This window comes from Centrocercus urophasianus, unplaced genomic scaffold, assembly GCF_019232065.1.
Source record: "Centrocercus urophasianus isolate 14NV4802_14NV808 unplaced genomic scaffold, USGS_Curo_1.0 seq_22, whole genome shotgun sequence".
Classification (NCBI taxonomy): domain Eukaryota; kingdom Metazoa; phylum Chordata; class Aves; order Galliformes; family Phasianidae; genus Centrocercus; species Centrocercus urophasianus.
In genome coordinates, this window is record NW_024884778.1 from 4,733,051 (window position 1) to 4,750,612 (window position 17,562).

Below are 17,562 nucleotides of genomic sequence, written 5' to 3' on the forward strand. Positions count from 1 at the left end.
AGGGAAGGGAAGGGAAGGGAAGGGAAGGGCAAGGGGAAAGGGAAAGGGAAAGGGGAAAGGGGAAAGGGGAAAGGCAAAGGGGAAAGGGGAAAGGGGAAAGGGGAAAGGGGAAAGGGGAAGACATGAGTTGAGTGTACAAATCAGTTCACTTGCTCATTGTTGCTCTCTGGTTCACCCAGCCAGCTTGATTTGTGCCAGAAAAGAAAATCTTATCCTGTTCAGAAAGGTGACATCAATTTTGCATGAAGATTAGGTCAAAGAAGAATGATGGGTGGACATTACAGTCCTGACTCAAATGTGATAGCATTGGTATAACCTTCACGTTTGATGCTGTTGTAACAAAGTTATTTTAAAGCCTGTTTGAAGTTATCAGACCTCTAACAATGCTAAATCTGGTAGAACCACCAAAACTCAAGCAGCCCCCAGCCATGTATTTTAAGGAAGTGTTTTGAGTAGTAACAAAGCAAAAGTAAAATAAAAACAGCCTTTTTGTGTGTGTGTGGAGCAATTCTGATTGCGATTCTGTTTGCAACAAACAGTCAAGCATTGACCTTGATGTGTTTTCTGATGCTATTGGACTGAGAAACTCCAAAAGTTTTCTTCTGATCCCATTAAGTCACAGTTTGGCTAATGGTATAAACAGGGCAAGACTGAGATTCAAGTTGTTTTATACACAAAGCTAAAGGAGATCATCACTACCAATATGAGTCAGACTGCTGACATGGTATCTCCTGGTTCCTCTCACCTCAAAAGTGGTTGACCTGTTTGGCTGAGACTATACTGCTGTTCCTGAATGTCCCCACTAAAGTAATGGATCCAAATAAGCTTTCTGAATGATGGATTGTGGTTGGACATCATCCGCACTGTAAAACCCAATGTGGCTAAAAGGTCTCTGTCCTTTCGCTGCAGTAGGTGAACAAGATAACAAGCTGTACACGACCTTTGTAAATGTCCACATGTAAAAAAGAGACAGCAAACTCCAGATCTTCATGTGAGTTAAAGTATTGCCATCTACAGATCTCTGACAGGAAGTTTTTTGCACCAAACAGGTCAAAGATCTGACTTTACACCGTTCAGTATGTCACAAGTCACAAAGCAAAGTCTGGGATAAAACAAAGGCCAAAGGAAATGCCCATTCCATTAATTTTTATATGCAACATATTGGGCTTTTGAACTGTTCACCAGCCATTCTCAAAAGAAGCAATGGTCTGACTACAACAACTAAACTTGAAAAGGGAAGACATTCCTTTGTAGTTCACATTTTTGGGCTTTGAAGTCACTGTGAATCTTACCAGTGACTTCAATGGAACTAGCTTTGCACTTTTATATTAGTCATTGTTTTATCCTTAACTCCTTTCAAAATTCCAGACAAAAACGTTTCTTTTTATTGTAATCCTGATAAAGCAATTAGGCTCCAGTCCACACCTGCACCCAGCTTTCTTAACACAGCACTCTTTGAGCTCCTGTCCTCTGAGCAGAATTATGAGATCTGAATTAATGGTGTCTGCTCAACCCAGTGCCTCTCTTTCTCACGACCTGCTGAAGAACATGAGACCTTTCAAAGCTGTACAGGTTAAGATCAGTGGTAGATTTCACCTATGGTTGTTTTTTTTTTTTTTTTTTTTTTGACTGTGCTCAGTGGAAAAGTTTCTTTTTATTGAGTTAATTAAGCAATAACAAAATGACACAATGTGGATTAAAGTGCAGTCTTTCAGAGGTCCATTCATAGTGCATTTTTAGTTATGAGTTCAGAAGCTGAATGGCATTCCCAGACTAACAAGACACAGATTACTGCCACATCACTTAAGACTTTGAAAGCCTTTTTGAAATCATTCAATATTTTCTTTTAGTCTTTAACCGAAATGCTTGCTGAGAAAACATTAGGTTCTCATCTCTTGAAGGTACCCCCAGTCTTTCACCTTCTTAGTACTGAATGTAAAAACCACTAAGCTTTGTCTACAAAGTCCTCCATTCTACATTACCCACTGATTCTTCTGTCTCACTTCAGATACCCTTGAAGTGATGCAAGGAATAATTTCATCCAGTTATTTATTAAAGACTTGATTCTGCCACAATATCTTTTACACTGATCTGAGTGGCTGTACTGAATGCTTTACTCATATTTTTGTGAGTAAACCTCGGTGTGATCCATGTGCACAGCTTTCCTGTTGAGTTGAACAGACAACACAGCAAAGTTCCTACGTGAAATCTATAGAATTGAAGCTATTTACTGGATGGTACAGGTACATATATATATACAAGAGAAGCTACTTGCCATCAACACAGGAAGGTCTGTTTCGTGTAGTCCCAGCCACTTTCCCAGGTAGACAGGAACATTTTACTGTTTGTGATCTTTCCTCAATTCGATTCTTATTACAGCATCTGTGTGCTGCTATAACTTCACACGTTCCTCCTTCTGGCAGAAAAAGAAAAAAAAAGGGAAAAAAGAAAAAGAGACAATATTGACTTTCTGATTAGGAAGAGCAGAAGTAGTTAATCAAAGCACCCAGTGTGCTATTGTCCTTTTCTCTGCATGACTTCTATACAGCCCTACTACTACAATGCTATTTTTCTCCCATTGACTGTGACCCTTACTAAGACAGATGTTGATATACTTCCTATAGGAAATGCAGATTAATGACCCTCAAGAACCAATATTTTTTGCCTGTCATGTATTAAAAGCTTCTCTGACATCTGTAGACTTTTGAACTAAGAAAATGAAGTAAGTCACAGTCTGGGCCTGAGGAAATGTAGGTGATGTACTACCTATGCTGCATGCATAAATGAAATAATTTTGGGACGATTTTATGCTTGTAATACTGGAAGATCTTTCTCCCAGATATTCTCTGTACAAATATTCTGTACAAAGATGGGGGTTATAGGCATCCATCTAGCAAGTATTTGATTCTAAGCCAGCTCACAGTCCATAGTGGGTGATAATCAGCCTCTCCAAACTACAGAACGGTGCAACAGCATTTCCCTCCACTACCCCACTCACAAAATGGGCAGTTTAAAGCCAGAAATACTGTCATCATGGGCAAGGATTAATTTGTCTTCTCCTTCATTGCTCCTTATGACTATTTGCAATGATCTGTTTGAATGGAGTGCACAAAGGAGTGGTAGGCAGAGAAATGAAGTCATAGGGTTTATGAATCCCTGGTGTCTGTGGCATACGCTAGACACAGAAGTGAATTGTAACATGTACCATTCCTGTTCACCTTAGCAATACAGTGCAAGGATTGGCACTTTGGCATTCCTCCTTTTACTGAAAAAGCTTTGAGAGCTTGTAAGCATGTGTAGATGCTGGCCCATATCTGGATGTGAAGAAGGAATCTGGCCTTCCAGGATGAGTCAGTGCATCAAAGCTGGTGAACACCCATTAAAGTACATGAGCTTGGGTTGCAAGATCTTGGAGTTAAGCACTGATGAGTCTGCAAGCTTGAGACAAGACTGCAGAAAATAACTGCCTCATCTGGAAAGAAATGCTGCTGCATGTACTACTTATTAGGTACATTTGATCTGCTGACATGGGATTTTTGAAAGCCAGTAGGTACCACAGAAGAGAGATCCCAACAATTCAGAAAGCCATTATTTGACAAAAGGTCGTTTAGTTGTCTCTTTGGAGGAAGAGGAATTGTGACAATCAACTCAGCCCCAAATCCTTGTGTTTTTCTAAGAAATAGTTCTTCACATAAACTCCCTGTTCCCCCATCCAAATCATATTGAAAGCCATAAAAACATTCACACTGTTTGACTCATTATGGTCATGTCCTAAGAGAAGAAGGATTTGTGATTTTATTGATTGCACATACAACAATAAAAATAATGTATGTGGTAATAAGTATTTCTAATTTTAGATTATGTATACTGTCTGGTAAATATCTGTGAATAAACTAAAAGCTTCATTTCCTCTATTAATTTCCTGTATGAGTACTAATAACCACATGAGCTAGTCTTTCTCATTTGATTATCTGTTCAAAATAATGGGTTGTGGTTGATGAGCTTTATAACACCTTTAATTGTAATGTGGAAGCTCAAGTTGTTGCAGCAGTAAAGAATTTAACTACAAGTGCGTAGCTGCATAGGAGTGGGAAAACATAACAAAACTATAAAAGCAATGTAAAAACCCTTTTGTTACCACTGGGTAGTTATGTACATTAATTGGAACTTTTAATTGTTCCGACCATAAAAATATCAGAATATACCCACAGTAATGCTACTGCTAAGACTAAAGATTGTGCAATGCATTATGAAGTTTTCTCTGCAGTGTCTGTTTCTTGGATGGAAACACAAGCAGAACCGTAGCTGGAAATATTTTCCTTGAGCAAAAGAAAAATATTTTCCCCTTATTTCCATTCCTCTAGTTGCTTGAGCTTCTCAGGTTTAATATTAAAGATTAATTCCATTGAAACCATTCCATGGGAGATGTAGCATGGAAGTAGCAACCTTACACACTGCCGAGAGGTGAATTGTTAATAAAACTACCAGTTAAACAGTGAACACAGAACATTTTGGACTTCACGCCGCAAACACAAAGATAGTTTGTGCAGTGCAGGTGCATGATGACATTTGTTCTCTCTTGATGCTGTTTGCTGTTTCAGTGTTGAAATTACATATGTCAACTTTTAGTTAAAAGGGAAGAAAAAGAAGATGCTGTTCACAAGAAGCATTGCATTTGGAGAGTCAACACATTTTGTTCACCTGCCTAGGGCTTGACACTGAATACTAAAGATCTTCTCACATGAGGAGTAAATTTTATTGAAACAAAACTGGTGTCCAGTCAAAAATGACATCTTTAATCCTGCTGGGTAACTATGGATTTCAACCCTAAGGGCACCCTTTGAAATTTGGAAACTGGAATATTTCATAGAAATGAGAAGAGATTCAGAGAATATTATTTTTTATTGTCTTTCCAGTTGTCATCAGCAGATCTCTGACAAATCACAGCAATATGCTCAGTGCTCATATTATACACAAAAATATACATCTCATAGGTATATCAACTTGTTTTTTAAAAAGAGAGGGAACAATACTCAAAGACATTTTGTAGTGCCTACTAGGGATGACCTGGATGGTAGACAGAAAAATATTTATATTGCATGAATGTATTTCAAAATTGATGGACTTTTAAAGAACATGGATTATTGACTCCAAACTTCTCTTTGGAAGCCATTCCCATCTGGGAATGTATACAAAAGAATACTTAGGAATTTAAATGACAATGTGGATTATCGACCTGATAGTCGGAGTGCAGTGGAAGTTTGAATCTTTGTCACAAACAAGAGAAATAACGCTTCTTTTTCTTTTCTTTTCTTTTTTTCAACAGTTTATGGTCTACTGAGTTAGTCTGTCTTCTGGCTTTGTTTCTACAATAATGGCCTTATCCAACTCATTTAAGTCAATTGGGGATTTTCCATTGATTTTAAAAGGAGAGGAAAGCACCCTAAACACATCTCAGTTAAGAGTGCTATGACTGTCTTGCTGACAGCTACATCCCATGAGGTGGTTGCTTAAGAAGGCAAGAGAAATAGCTTTGTTTGGTTGCTTATTTGCTATTTCCCCTCTTGCAGGAAATTGGGAAGATTAGAAATGCATCGGAATCAGGAGCAGTTTTGCTCTTTCTTCAAGAAACTTTGGAGATGAACAGAAATGTCCTATCTTACATCTTTTTGACAACAGTCATTAGCAGGACTTGATAGGAAGAGCAGATGACTGCTTCTAAGCACTCAGTTCAGGATGCCGTGAAATTTGGGAATTTGCTACCTATCTAAGCAAGAGGGACAGAATCAAATTCTGGAAAGGAATTTGGACTACCAAGGATTGCAACTGTCTGTGGCATTATGACCATCCTCAGATGTCCTAGCTTCCTGGAAGTCTTTATTCTGCATAAGCTCAAATATTAAAGTGTAGAAATTACCTATCATTCTTACTGTAGGACAGGGACAACTGTTTGCTACTGCCTGCAAATGGATTAATTCTAATTGGAAGACATCTAACTCCTGAAAACACGTTCATTTTTTATCTCAGTTATAAAGCCACCTTGAGTTTACACACCACAGAGTGAAATATTTTATCGTAAGTATGAACCTACAGCGGATGGCTGTGATTTAAAACACCTAATCAGCTACAGGCACTGAGTGCATGCCTGGCAGAAGCCAAGAAGCCATCTTCTAGTCATCTCCGTTCTTTATATCTCTAGCTGAGAGGTAATAATAAAAGCATATTTTGCACTTCAAAATTATAACTTGCCTCTGTATTCTAGCAGAGCCTGAACTTATCAGTAAACAAACATAAAAAAGGAAAAACAGCATTACTGATTTGTGTTATACATTGTGCAAGTCATTAACTATGACTCAGGTAGCAAAACTTATACGTTCTCTCTTTGACAGTGATGACAATTTAATAGTATTTGACTCTACTGAGTTGCACTGAGCATCCTGCAGCAATGAGAAAGGTTGTTTATCAAAATGATAAACATGTTTTCATTTCCTCCTTGGCTGCATGTATGTGATCAGAAGTCTAAGACCATCAAGAATTCACTTATTCTGGCCACCAGGCAGACATTAAGCTATTCAGGACCATCTGTGCTTGAAATGAGCTCCATTTAATGGACCTTCCTAGGGCAGGTCAGTCGTAATGAATGCGTGTGTGCATGAATGCATGAGCAAAGCAGCACTTCGGTGAGACTTCTTGGGCTGTTTGGCAGAGGCAGAGGCAGCTGATAGATAAGATAGGCCTTTCTTTTTGGGGTCATATGCCCAGTGATTTTAGAATTCAGACCCTCTGTTGCATTTGTTTCCATCTCATCTTCAATGCATCACACAACCTGATTCAGCTGAAGGTTGTTATGAGAAATCGTTTGTTTCTTTCAGAAAAACAGTGATACCCAGACAACTTATATGCTCTGCTGGTCATATTCTGCCCTCTGTTATACCATATGTGGTAACTATAGGAAAGTGAACAATGGAGATCATTATGGATCAAATCCTAACAACATTTCCAGACATCTTACTAGAAATATGACTAGACTTGATAGCTGTACTTATTTATACAACCTCAGTTAAGTCTGTTCCAGTGCTATCATCCTATGTGAAATCATACACCCAGTGACATTATTCTGAAAAGTGCTAAAGTATATGCAGATACTGCTATACCTAGGGGCGGTCACAGAAAACTTTAAACAGAATTGAAGTTCTTCAGAGTGAAAAAAACCAATGACATGACAGCAAAAATTCTTCAGATGCTTACAGATGCACTGCACAAGTGCTTACAGAAACCACAGGATAAAAAAAATTGCACATTTGCCACATCATGTCTTTATACAAACATCCTAGAGAACAAAAAGGTAATGCTGTGATGGTTTCTAAAAAGGATTCAGATCTGGGGGCAGCAGTTTGAAGTTTGTAGTTTGAATAAGCTTTGGAAACTTCCCAGGTGTAATTAATACATTCATACGCTTTAATCAAAATGTTTATGCCAGCTAATGTGCCAGAACCACAGACTACACTGTGCTCAGGGGAAAATATCATATTTTACTTTACTCTAAGAAATAATAAGCCACTACTCTATTACCTACAAAGGAACATTTTTGCTTCTAACAGCAATTCGCATACAAATGGAAAAACGAAGTCCCCATGCTACTCCGTGAGCCACTTCATCAGTGAACAAATAAAAAACTCATCATAGCCCCACTGCAATTATACTCCCATTTTTATTTTACATATCGTTCTCTGACACGCTGTTTCTGCACCAGAAAGAGTAGGCTCAAGTTTACAGGACACATTTCTTCACATACAGTGACAATGGCTGCAGAGCAAGCAGGGTTGCTATTCATTTTGGTGAGGGAGGATAACTACAGCTCACCAAGTTACAGAACAGTTGAATTGGGCCCATGAACATTTAATAACACAAAGGTACCCTCAAAAATAAAAATAAAAATGAATGAAAGTATAAAATGGTAGTGTTAAACCAGAACCCAGGTTTCTAATTCATATTAAATTCTTGCCCATTACGATAACTGACATAAATAGATTCATGGGCTACTAATTATATGCAGCGTTGCAGTAAGGGTGGTATTTGTAACTCCCTGCACGTGTTCTGTGTGCCTCCTGGTTATACACTGCATTACTTTTGCCCTGGGGATCAGAATAGGCTGCAGTGTTCAGTTTCCTAAATTTATATTTACATTTTCATTAATATTCAGTATTTTCTTTGTCATTACGTGGAACATACACTATTTTCAGTGTGGAGCACTCTATGCAACACACACAATTCCCACTGTGAATCATTAAGTTTTAGGTTTTAGGTTGGGATATCATTTTTGCGAACATTGTTGCTATGAGAGAGTTCTGGAGACAGAGGGTGTCTCCTGCAATGAAAATGCTATTTGTTTGCAAAAGATCAGAACAAGTATTTCCACAAGGAAGTAACAAAATTTGGTTTCTGACAGATTCACATCATTAGGTTGGATACTGGAAAAAAACCTTACAAGAAAGAGATGTGAGGCAGTAGCATAGGCTGCCCAGGGAGTGGTGGAGTCACCATTCTTGGAGGTGTTCCATAGCCATGGAGATGTGGCACTGAGGGACGTGGTCAGCGGGCTGGTAGCGATGGATTGGGGTTGGACTTGGTGATCTTAGTGATCTTTTCCAGCCTTAATGATCCTATGATCCTGACTTATTTCGAGCTGCTACTGAAGCTTATTACGATATCTGATCATTTAAAGAATACTTGTGGAGATCACAGCTCAGCTTTCCTGGTGGGTGGTGCAATTTGTCCTCTTGGTTCAGGGCCCTAATTCCTGTATCACTGATACAATGACCCTAATTTCTCATCAGACTAATCCTCTTGGTTCACACTGACCTGTGGCACATGTGATCTGAGTCTGAGCATGAACTGCTGGGCAAAGCAGGTCCTCTACAGCTGGAGCAAATTGCATTAGAGGTAAAAGCTTTCACTGATTTTAGAGTTAGAATTCAAAACCTAAGATGGGCAATGTGCATTCAGCAAAAACATCTCTGATTATTTACTGTGCTCAAAGTTAATTTTCTGAGACCCTTTTTGACAGAAAGGGCCGTTTCCATGAAATCAAACTTTTCTACCAAAAAAAAAAAAAAAAAAAATCCAGAACAACGAGAAGAAAACACTGTCTTTAAAGTATTTTGTTCAAAGGAATGTTAATATTTCATTTGAATACTAATTCATTTCTTTTTTTTTTTTTTTTTTTTTTGTTGCATTTGTATTTTATTTCCCATTTAGTATAATAGCGAAAGCAGGGATATGCAAAGCTCTAATTAACACATGGATTTGTAGCCTTTTATAATTTTCTACTAATGCTCTCCCATCAGCCACAGGAGGCTTTTTATCTGGGAGATTTACAGATTCTTATACTTACACTCGGAATAGACTCTGATCCACAATAGCTGGTTTATTCACAGAAATTAAAAATAAGTATTTTTTGAAAAGGAGATACAGTATGGATTCTACTCTCGAATTCACAAAGAAAACGCAGAGCACACCAGTGTATAAGATGTGGGAGGATCTAGGGCAGGCTTATGGATTTCCATATCAAACCAATATACACACTAGAGAATAAGTCTTTCTACTAAAGAGCCTTGCAAATTGATCTCCTGAGAAATTCACACAGAACCTTATTCTTATGCATATTAAAAAAAAAAAAAGAAATCTCTTAAAGATGAATCAAAGGAAAAATGGTATCCAGGAAAACAAGGCAGGCTTCGAGCAGCTCCTGCCTCTGGCACACTGCATTTCAAATGGCAGCGCAATAACCAGAGCTGGGTGCAGCAGGACAACGGGGCAAGAGGGACTGGGGAGGAATGCTGATGAGGAGCTTCTAGCTTTTAAGTAAAGTTGTTGGTAGATTTGGTTGTGATTTTGCATGCCTGTGTACTCATGTCTAAATGACAGAATTTAGGAGAAAATCCCACCTATTGTGTGTGTGTGCTGTTCCTGATAGGCAGCAGTGCAGTGCTGCCTGCAGAGGGCCATGCACATATCCTGTATGTCTGATTGCTTTTTTGTCACAGGAAGTGTTGAAAGTGAATTGTAATAGGTACTATTAACATTCTTGTATAGATGAACTACAAAAGGCAGAGATGTAACCCACGAGGCAGCCAAGAATCCAATGTCCTCTTAGTGGGGATCTTCAGTCTTTTAATGAGATTTTTCTACTTCAAAGGGAGATCAGCTTACAGCAACTTCAAGAAATTAGAAGTTTTGGCAAAATGTACAGCTCCTGAGTGACATTAAGAGACATATCTGAAGAGGCAGGGCTTTGACAGCTCAGAAAGAGAGGAATATTATTTTTGAGAGAACTTAAGTTTGATACAAAAATGAGTAATAGGCACCATGATTCGAATTGTCACTGAATTTCTGTATCACTTGTAAATGGGATTTCTGTGACTAAGTGATGTCAGCCTGGACAACGTGATCAGAAAATCTTGAATCTTTACAGAAATCTTGTCCTTTGTCGCTTGAGTGGTTTGCAAAGTTTAATATTTGATTCTTCAGAGAGGATCTAAAAATATAATATGGGGAAAATGTACTACACCCGCATTCAGGCAGTGCTCCTTCCATAACTTAAACTGCAGCCAGAAGTATAAGCTAGAGACAGAAAAGACCTATGGTGCTAACAAAGCTGTGGAGAAATGAACTATCCTGCTATTGCCATCTCCAATTCCGTGACAGAGTGCAGACAAAATCTGTACAGGAATTAGGCTTGAAAATGTCCTAACAGGAAAATTGAGCTGAACCACAGGATACTGCAAAGCAATCCAAAGAATGGATGTCAAATGGAATGAGTCTTAGTAAACAGACACAGTGAAAGATAGGATCATACTCTTTTCAGATGGAATAATTAAGCTGGTAAGAAATACGTGATTGAGGCGCAGATGTTGAGAGATGAACATGGGAGTATGCATGAAAAGCCATTGCTGAGAAAGTTTTGAGATGTTATTCTATGCCTGTGGTGTTTCTAGATCTTCAAAATGACCGATCCTTTTATTCAATGCTTGCAGCTTTCTTCAAACTAGTAAACTATACTCCTTTTCCCATCCATCTCAAAAGAGACTCCAAATTGCTGTTGCTATATTCATAATTTATCCTTTGCATGTTTCATACAAAGCTAGAAAATCTCTCACTTAGGAATTTGTGAAAACATCGATAATGAAAAAACAATTTAAAAGATCATCAATAACCAATTTTAAAATCCAGATTTTCAGTGGAAACAAAATGATGCAGGGTCGTTAAACTTGTCAAAAAGCAGAACCATGCGATTCTACACAGTTTGTCTTTTGACATGATTGCTGTAAATAAATTCATCCCCAGATAATTTTATCCACTAAGGTGATTAGCCTATGGAGAGATTATGATGTGTTTACTGAGCAGAGTAACATAGTTTATGGTAATGTTCTTGTCATGCTTTAAAAATGTGCGAGGTGGTTTTTATGAAGTAGTTAGATAAGGGGTGGTGAAAGTAATGTGAACCGTAAAGAATGTACAGTGATGGAGAGCCAGGAATGCATAGATACTGAGGACAAACTGATCTAGAGAATTATTACCAGTGCAGAAGCTGCATTAATCTTCCACAGAATGGCAATAAATAAAATAACAATGAGGAAGAGGACTGAGAGAATTTGACCAACATGTAGAGTGGCATCAAAGATTAGACATTTTAAATGGAATCTCTCATAGATAGGCTGTCTTGCTATAGTGGCAGTAACTTTTTTTGTCAATGGGGTTGACCACCTGCTAGAAAATTCATGAATAACAAAACAAAGGTCCGTAAGTTACGGCATATGTAATGAAAATGTCATTGTACAGGTGCTGTGTGACATGAGCAGTAGCAGTAAATTCTGTACTCCATTGCAGCCACACAATGTCAAGCAGTCATTTCTCAGTGCATGAGTGTGCACATTATTCTATCCCATATATTTCTAGAGCCATTCATATCGTTTGGACCAGCAGCTGGTCTCATACTTGAGTAGAAAATGATCCCTTTTCCAGGAAGTGACTGTGCAGTGGCACAGAGGGACAGAGGGTGGAGGTGAAGGACCAGAAGCAATCAGCTGGTTTTGCATTGGAAGGTGTTTCACACCGTATGTATTATCTGTAGCCATATGTATTGTCTATAGATGAATCTTATATTCTGCAGCCTAAGGAATTTATAGCATGTTCATTACTGAACTGTATTTAGTTAAATACTTAAGGAAATGTTACAGGCCCGATACGTGAAGAACAATGTTTTAATTTTCAGGCTAATCTGCTAGGGTTATAAATTGATGAGTTTTAAAATGTTCTTTGTCAGAATAATCTATTAAATCCAGATTGAAGCATAATTTAACTGTTTAATGTCTAATCTGTACCGGAATAGGTTTGAGTATGAGGGAGAGATGCAGAAGGTGATGTGGGTTTCAGAAGATGATGTGGGATTCAGCCTTTCTCCTCTCAATTTTCATCTCTTCACTGTGCCTACTTCCATGAGAAGTCTTAGTGGAAAGGCGGTTGCCTCCTCCTCAAAAATGTTTTGAAGATGAGGACTACTTTGAGGCACTTTTTTGGTCTCATTATAACGTTTGCTTCCTTGTATTTGCTTCTTTTTGCTTTGTTTCAGTGACGTTAATTTCAAACAGAACAAGTCTGATAGATTTCTCATTTCTCAAACTGATTCAGTCACTCCTAAGCCCTCTTTTCTCGTACATTTCTGAGCAGTCTCTACCCCAAGCTGCCTTTTATCTCAAGTCTCCGAGTTTTGATGTCTCTCTCCTCTCTGTTGCTGTTGATGAGCAATATTTTATTTCCTGTCACCTTGATTTGCTCTGTCTTTCCGCTCCAGCTCTCAGCACACAATTCAAGCCATGATTTATTCTGGTTCTCTCTTTTTACCTTTTTTGTAACTGCATTGAATGCTTCTCTCTTTGACAATTTCTTTCTCGTCTCTCTTGAAGCTCCTGGTGAACAACACAATACAATACTACCTCCTGATAATTGATCATCTGGCTCCTGTTCAGATTTGTACTGCTTCTTTGAATACATGTGCAATTCAGTTCACTCCATTCCCTTACAATACAAATAAAAAGGGCTGCATACTTGAGTGGAAATACATGAAGTCTAGTGAGCACATAATTTCCTACTTTCAAAGCAATGTGTGATACATTGCAGTGTTGGCTTGAAATTCATTTTAATTTATTTTTTTTATTAGTTAAACAGCAGCAGTGTGCTGAGAGCACAGAACCAAAGAGGCCAGGCAGAATATGTGAGTATTTTTCTTTCTCCTGTTTACCCATGATAATGATCAGTATTCATCCAAATACTATCTCTGAGAGTTTGAGGTAGGCTTTTTCTTAATTAATAGCTGCCTTTTAAGTGGATATTTTTTTAAACTAAAGCACTGTTTGTGAAAAATATTGACACTCCATTGGCAAACATCAATACATTTCAAATCCAGAAAAAATCCCTATCTCAAAGGGATTATTATTCAAACAGTTCATTTCTTTTTAGTGAATTTCAGTTTCTTTCCTGTATAGCCAACCAAGGAAACTGGAGCATCAACTACTTAAACTGTGCTGAGTGGTCTTCAGATTTGGGAAACTTCATCATTCTGGGCAGTTTCATTTTCTCCATTCTCAGTTCAGCTTCCCCTTTCCCTTCTCACCTGTGTTTCCAATCTTGAAAATTTTGAGTAGCATTTAATTTAAATGGGCTGACATTGGAAAAAATGAAAAATACCTGCATACTACATACAACAGGGCATCTCTGCCAATTCTTTCTAATAAAGGTTTAGAAATTATAAGCAGAAGAGGTCAAGTTGCCCATTCCTTTCTCAGTAACTAAGTGCTTCGCTCTGCACACTCATGAGCATCTTGCTCAATTTATTTTCACATTATTTAAGCAATTGGGCTTCTGCTGGTGCAACAAGGGATCCTCGGAAGACAACATTCCAGCATTTAATGTGATCCACTATTGGGCTGAAAAGCGAAAAAAAAATATTCTGTGTTTTCTTTTGCTCTGTATTGCTCATTAACTCTAATTGTAATGCTATGACCAACTGAACACCACTACTCCCCATTCTGTGTTTACAGATGTCAGATACATTTTAGATGGTCATCACATACCCCATCATCATTATCACCACTTAGCCAAGCTGTGCATTTGCTGCTTCTCTTCATCTTTCTTCATAAGCCTGCCTCCGTCACCTTAATTATGTCTATTGCTCTTCTCTGCATCATTGACATCACTGGTACTGATGGTTTTAGGATTCTACTATATAATAATAACATTATTATTAACCAGTAATAAAAATTCAGCGCTCTTAAGTTAAGGAGTATTATTATCTCCTTTTAAGACAGGCAATCTGCCCTCTTTTCCCAACCTAGCATTTATCTCCAGTCTGTTCTTCAGTACAGTATTGTTAGCTAAACACAGACAACAAACATGAGTTAATCAAGTTTCAAAAATATTTGTGCATCAGCGTATAAACTGAAATTTACACAGGCATTTATCTGTTACTGCTTAGGCTGTATGGAGACAGACAAGGAATGGAAAACAAGCAATAGAAATAGAGACAGATGCCATGTAATAGAAAAAACTAGCCAACAGTCTGAGGGTGGAAGAGGAACACCATATCTAATTGAAATGGTGCTCCGTGCTCTCCAGCAGTGCTCACAACCAGGCAACTCAGGAAGCTATCCCTGCTCTTTGACAAAACACCACCACATTCTGGCTTTTTCTTCTCCATTGTAACAGCTAACAATTTTCCAGTGTCAATAGCTGAACACTTCTTTTCCCCAGCTTTATTAGCTCACATTTTTTCAGTTCCACTTGTACTATTTTCTGGGCCTGTTTTTCAAATTTTTCAGATCCTTTTTATTATGACTCATCTGTCACAAAACATATTTAAACATGACAGATAGATGGGTACATATCTGGATAAAGCCAGACCACAACCTGGATAAAGCAATTCCCAAATATTTATTTTAAAACTCAAAAGATGAAGGCATTTTCTTGCTTGGCTCAGAACTAGCACCCGTACCTGTGGCTCAAAATGGAGTAAGGGGAACAGAGTTTTCAGCCTAACCTGTTCTGATATCCAACAGCACAGAGATGTGGGTTTGTATCTTTTTCCAAAGAAAGTTTTCTTCTTACTGCTAACAAACACCACACCAGCAAAGAGGGATTCTTAACCTCGCAGCCAGGAAGCTACTGGCTCTCCACTGAACAAACAAAAATGTAATATCAGTAATACCTTAAAGGCAGGCTTGGTTGACAAACAGGTGTTCTTGCTGTAAGACAGTTTTCTTATTGATCTGTGCTAACATCTTGCAGAAGTGAACAATCTCATTGCCATGTCAAAGGCTAACCATCTGTGAACAAGTAATGCAGCCAGAAAATCCATGTTGCTACAATAATAGCTTTAGGACGTGGGTCTTATTTCAAACACCACAGAAAGAAGTCCACAGAAAACATCGAAGAAAACCTTGCTCTTATATACTAGCGTACCCAGAAAAAAACACAAATTTTGTCTAAATACATTACAATAATTTACATATTCTCTGGGGGAGGTAAGCTACCGAAATCATTATAAAGTTCATTTATGCCATTTCCATCTTTGATCTTAGCCCTTCTCTTATTTGGAAAGCATAATTCACTCTGTGGGACAACTTACCTGTACAATGCCCGAATATATGTATTTATACTTTCAGGATCAGATACTTTTCACAGCAGTTACTAACGTTTAGCCATACTGAAATTGTAGACTTAATAACAGTTCTGAACGACTGATATGCAATCACAGTTTCATACCACGGGCATTCCAGAGAATTAATGGTTCTGGAAGGGAAATCTAATGGCTGCTGTTTCTCAAACCAAGAGATGGCCTTTCTTGTGAGAGCTTTCCTATCTTGGTGAGATAGCACTGGTCCTAAATAATTGCTTTATCAGAAGAAGTAAGGCTGCTTGCCCCAGGTTTTGAGTGAGGGATTTAATAATCTGGTTGCTCACATAAGAACGTGGACCAGGATTTTCCATTTATCAAGGTTATTAACTGTTTGTTTTATCTGCCTTTGTGAGTATCTAAGTATTACAGACATGGTTTTATCATTGGAAAATCTAAGGTTCTGGCTAGATCTATAAGGATTAAATTTTGTCCTCCTATTTGCTGGTTATGCACAGGGAACCATATCCATGGGGAACCATATCATGCAATACCACTGAGTGTGGCATTGGGGGGCAACTGCAGTTCCCTTTCTACTGATGGGGACCTGTGTGGAGCAAAGCTGAGCAGGGGGCCTCTCAGATCCAGGCAGGAACAGTGAGGGTACATGAACACATATGATTCACTGCCATCACCTCAGCAAGTAGGATGCTTGGCATCACTAGAAACCAATGAAGTGCAAACCTGTATCTCTTCCCCCTCATTTACATCTAAGATAACAGTGTCAGTGAAGAGGGCACAGAGCAGAAAGCACGCGTGCTTGTAACATCTATGGTCCTGAGCTTCCGCAGTGGCAATGTTAGGGAGGGAATCCTTAAGCCTGGGACCTTTCATCTCAGCACAGCAGAACACAGCTGCCCCAGATATCTCGTTCTCCTTCCCTGCTCTGTTTCTTGATGTTTTCATTGCAGAGATCCAAAGCCTATCATTCCCAGCCAACACAGATAAACTATCTGTGAGGTCCACTCAATTTATTAACAAGTACTGCAAACAGATCAAATCTCCTGGGTGTTTGTCATCTCCTTCCTTCCCACTATCAGTTTTGTTGACTTGCTTCAGCTGAAAATATGCACAATCTTGAAGCATTGATTCTGATTTTTTTAAAACTGGGTAGGATAAGGAAAGCATTGAGGAGACTGACAATAGAAAAAACTACTGCAGAGAGCTACAGCAGAAAACAGAAAATGCAGCTCTGTCAGGAATTCAGCAAACTCATGGTTCTTGCTTCTTGGTTCATTTCAGCCCCAAACCTCAAAAACAACCAAATGGCACTTCTTGATGTATATTTGCATACTTGTTTACTTTTCAAAGTAATTAGCTTTTAAAGTATTACCAGGGAGCTGAACAAATGTACCATACAGTTCCAAACACAATACAAGAGAAACTGTTTGCATTTGAATGAATTTACTTTGCTGGTACCATGCATGCATCTGCCGAGTGGACGCTTAATGTTGAACATTAATTATACAAACAAAAGAAATGGCACAAAGCTGTTGTCTCTGTTAGTTTTCTTCCAAGATTAATCCCTCTTTCTGTTAAAGGTTTTGTGTCCTAAATAAATTACTAGCTGTGACTGCTTCAAAAGAGATGATATTTAAGAAGATTGAAAATATGCACTGATCAATGTCCCCAGACAAACAAGCTTTTAGCTCTTGCTGCTCACTCACCAACCCTCACTTTCATCATGCTGTGAATTTCATCAGATGGTCATCAGCGTGATGGACTGATGATATCTCTGCTCCCTTCTTCCACTTATCTAACTTACTGGGCCTCCCAGTCAACTGCTTTAGGTTTTGTGGCTTTGTTTCTGATTCTCCAGAGGCAGAGCAGGG

At 38.5% G+C, this 17,562-nt stretch overlaps 1 protein-coding gene across 3 annotated transcripts in view; it reads right to left on the minus strand.

Moving 5' to 3' along the window:
* The window catches only part of TAFA1 (TAFA chemokine like family member 1), a 289,154-nt gene that overhangs the window by 34,185 nt on the left and 237,407 nt on the right, over nucleotides 1–17,562 (minus strand). For 2 of the 3 annotated variants that reach the window (XM_042823583.1, XM_042823581.1), the window contains one exon: nucleotides 2,276–2,416. In XM_042823583.1, the coding sequence (XP_042679517.1) occupies nucleotides 2,276–2,416 (141 nt within the window). The remainder of the gene's footprint in view (nucleotides 1–2,275; nucleotides 2,417–17,562) is intronic. The other variant, XM_042823582.1, reaches the window with a different exon arrangement.